Source organism: Lynx rufus, unplaced genomic scaffold (genome assembly GCF_022079265.1).
Source record: "Lynx rufus isolate CCGP_SWC_20201006 ecotype Redwood Valley unplaced genomic scaffold, mLynRuf1.p SCAF_6, whole genome shotgun sequence".
In the NCBI taxonomy this organism is placed as follows: Eukaryota; Metazoa; Chordata; class Mammalia; order Carnivora; family Felidae; genus Lynx; species Lynx rufus.
The window spans coordinates 108068564-108071932 of record NW_025814878.1 but is presented as its reverse complement, the minus strand read 5'-3'; the positions used below and the strand labels follow the sequence as shown (position 1 = coordinate 108071932).

The window sequence follows — 3369 nt, the reverse complement described above, 5'->3', positions numbered from 1 at the left end:
TGGTGTCCACCTAGTGTGCCTCTTACGGGCGAAGGGCACCGTGAAAGCATGCTAAACTTTTCCTGGACAATGTTGACAAGGTCTAAAAAGACGTGTTCTCCAACTTGCCCAGGGATTTCTGGAGTTCTGCTTCATGTGCTTTATCTCTGAAGTTAGGGCTCATTTGAAAAATCCCGGCCTCAAAGCCAGTATGCAAAAGGCAGTCTTCCCTCTGCCTACATCCACAGCTCCTCCTGCCTCTCCCGAGATTTCCAATGAGGAAGTGATGAACTTCAACTTGTTCAAACTTTTATAAATTAAAAGAAAATTTTCTTTGGTTTTTCAAAGCATGCAAGTGTAGTTCTAACAGTACAGTGATGCTATAGAATAATGAGCATAGGAAAAGATGTTCAACCTTGCTGGGAATCAAAGGCCTACCATATATTGAAATCACAGGGAGACATCATTTCACACTTACCAGATCCTCCCCTCCTCCGAATTATACTCTTCGTGTTGGATCTAGAACCAGAGATAACACCCATTCACTAATGGTGGGGGTTACGTTGTTGTGTATACTTTGGAGAGCAATTAGGTACTATCTAGTAAAATTAAAGATGTACTTGCCCTATGACCCAGAAGTTTCATTCTTAGGTAAATCTAGAGGAAGTCTAATACCTATGAAAAGGAGCTGTGTTCAGGAATATTCTCTACAGCATGTTTTTTTTTTTTAAGTTCTTAGTTTATTAATCCTCTCATGAAAAATCTGCACAATCACCAGATAGTTCCTGCAGCATCTTTACTCCTTCTGTTGTCCAATCTCCAGCTCACTTCTTTTTGCCAGCACCAACATTCGCTTTTGCAGTTCCCCTGACTTTCTTCATTCGGTTCTTGCATTCCTTTCACTGTTTTCTTGACGTCTTTTTCTTCTCATACAGTCCATGTCTTGCAAGTCTATGTTTGGGTTCATTTTTCTTTGCATCATCCAAGGAATCATAAATCATGCCAAAGCCAGTTGTCTTGCCACCTCCAAAATGGGTTCTGAATCCAAATACAAAGATGACATCTGGTGTGGTCTTGTACATTTTGGCTAGTTTTTCCCGAATTTCTGTCTTAGGTACTGTTGCCTTTCCGGGGTGAAGAACATCGATGACCATCTGTTTCCGCTGAAGTAGTCGGTTGGTCATGAACTTCCTGATCTGGATAGTTACTGTGTCATTCATGATGGCGGTTGAGCTTTAGGCAGCCAGGGAGGAAAAGAGCACAGCATGGTTTTTAAGAGTTAGAAAGCAACCCAAACTTCTGTCAACCAGAAGACCAACTCTTTAGAGTTTGATATGTACATATAATGGAATACTATGCATTACAGTGAGAAGATGAACGGATGTGCTAGTGAGATATAATATTAAGTGGAAGTAATGTTGAATGCAAAAGCAAATTACGGAAGGATGTCATTCATATTGAATTTAATATACAAAATAATATTTTACTTACAAATATTTACATGTATAATTAAGTATAAAAACATGTTTGGTGGGGTGCCTGGGTGGCTCAGTAGGTTAAGTGTCCCACTCTCGATTTCCACTTTGATCATGATCTCATGGTTTCTGGGATTGAGACCCGTGTTGCGCTCTGTGCTGACAGCGTAGAGCCTGCTTGGGATATTCTCACTCTCTCTCTCTCTCTCTCTCTCTCTCTCTCTCTCTCTGCCCCTGCCCCACTCATGCTCTCTCTTACTCTCAAAATAAATAAATAAACATTAAAAAAACCCCACATGTTTGGAATAACCAGTAAATTCAGAAAAGTGGCTCCCTCCAGGGAAGTCAGACAGGAAGACCAGGGTGGGGTAAGAAGGGGCTCCATTTATATGTGGAATATTTTCTCTCTTATACTGAGTAATGGCTACACGAATGTTTACTACTATCTATATCTTTAGATAGCTAAAATATTTTTTAATTAAAAGGGTTAATTTTTTAAAATGGGTACAGACTCCTACCCTGTCTCCTCTGCCTGTTGGCAAATAGACACGTTGAAGAGAGAATAGGAGGGTGCTTCCTGTTTGCTCCAGGTTCTTCTGGGAAATTTTACGTAGATGTGATCATCTTCAAAGGGGCTGTTCTCCGGACATCTACCCTGGGCCCTGTGGTAATCCCTGGTTTTGAGTTACAGATCATGACCTATTTTTTTTTTTCTGATATGTGGCTTTGTTGGGATCATATTTTGATATATTAGTAAAATGCAAAATGGGGTCATGCTAAAAGAAACCAAACATCAACTCTCTGGCTGATTTTCCATATAGAAAATTGCTAGAGCCTTCTCTCATCCCACCCCTTCCTCGAGAGTTCCTGGGATTTCTTACATGTGCTGGCAAGTGGCCACAACTGTCATCCTGACATCCTTGTGATAAGGACATGGGACCAACAGTCTCTAGTATTTCTCATTGCCCCAGGGTGAAAGGATCTGTCTCTCCCATCATAGCTGCCTGGTTTCGGTGAAATTTGCCATCCCTCTGACTTTGGTTAAATACAGCCACTGCTCTGTTCCTCTTGCAAACATCCTTCCCCAAAGTGGGAAAGTGCCCACCGCCAGGAATTGCTTCCCTTTCTTTTACTGGACAATGAAGCCACACTGGCCTCTTCTCTGGGTGCTTATTGAAACCCAGTTGATTCAGCTCTTTTATGTGCCTTGCTCTTTGTTCCAGCCCCCTCTCCCTTGGAATCTGGTCCGAGCCCAATCCAAGTGACACAGACTGTGCTGGCCTTGAGTGCCCTGTCCCGTATTGTGCAGCCCTCTGTCCTTGACCAGGTTCATGAACCTCAGTGCTCAGTTCTGCAACAGTGAGCCCCTCATCTGGCTGCTGTGGTGCTTGCTATGGACCTAAGGCTGGGGATGGCTTTCTTCCCTGCCTCTTGTTTATTTATACATCGTATAATTCACCTTAATTAAAAGGAAGAAAATCACACAAAATTGGGACTCTTGGGAGCAAGTCCTGGGTAGATGGTGGCTCTGAGAATGTACATGGGAGTCTGTATCAGTCGGGCTCTGGGCAGGAAACAGTTGGCACTCCCAAATTGGTTTAATTGATATGAATGTAATGAGAGGACTATCTTCAGAGAGAGAAGGTTCTAGAGGAGATGATGAGACACCCAGGGATGAGCAACAGCAGGAAGATGTTAACAGTCCTGTGCCTGACGGGGCCAGGGGGAGAAATGTGTTATCAGAGCCCTGTGCCAGCTGAAGCTCAAGGGTTAGGGCCCCTTGACAGTTGTGGCCCTAGAGGAGCACCACCACTGACAGCAGAAAGGGAATACTGGAATAAGCGCCCAAGGTCTCTCTCCTTCCACCCTCCAGTCCCCTGCAGTTGCTGTCCGTGGGTCAAATCCCACTGAGCAC

At 43.6% G+C, this 3369-nt stretch overlaps 1 protein-coding gene across 1 annotated transcript; it reads right to left on the bottom strand.

Moving 5' to 3' along the window:
• Positions 1-718: 718 nt before the first annotated feature.
• Positions 719-1234, bottom strand: LOC124528586 (40S ribosomal protein S24-like). The gene has a single exon (XM_047102257.1). It carries the CDS (start codon positions 1197-1199, stop codon positions 879-881), a length of 321 nt encoding a protein of 106 aa, XP_046958213.1. The 5' UTR covers positions 1200-1234; the 3' UTR covers positions 719-878.
• Between the last annotated feature and the right edge of the window lie 2135 nt (positions 1235-3369).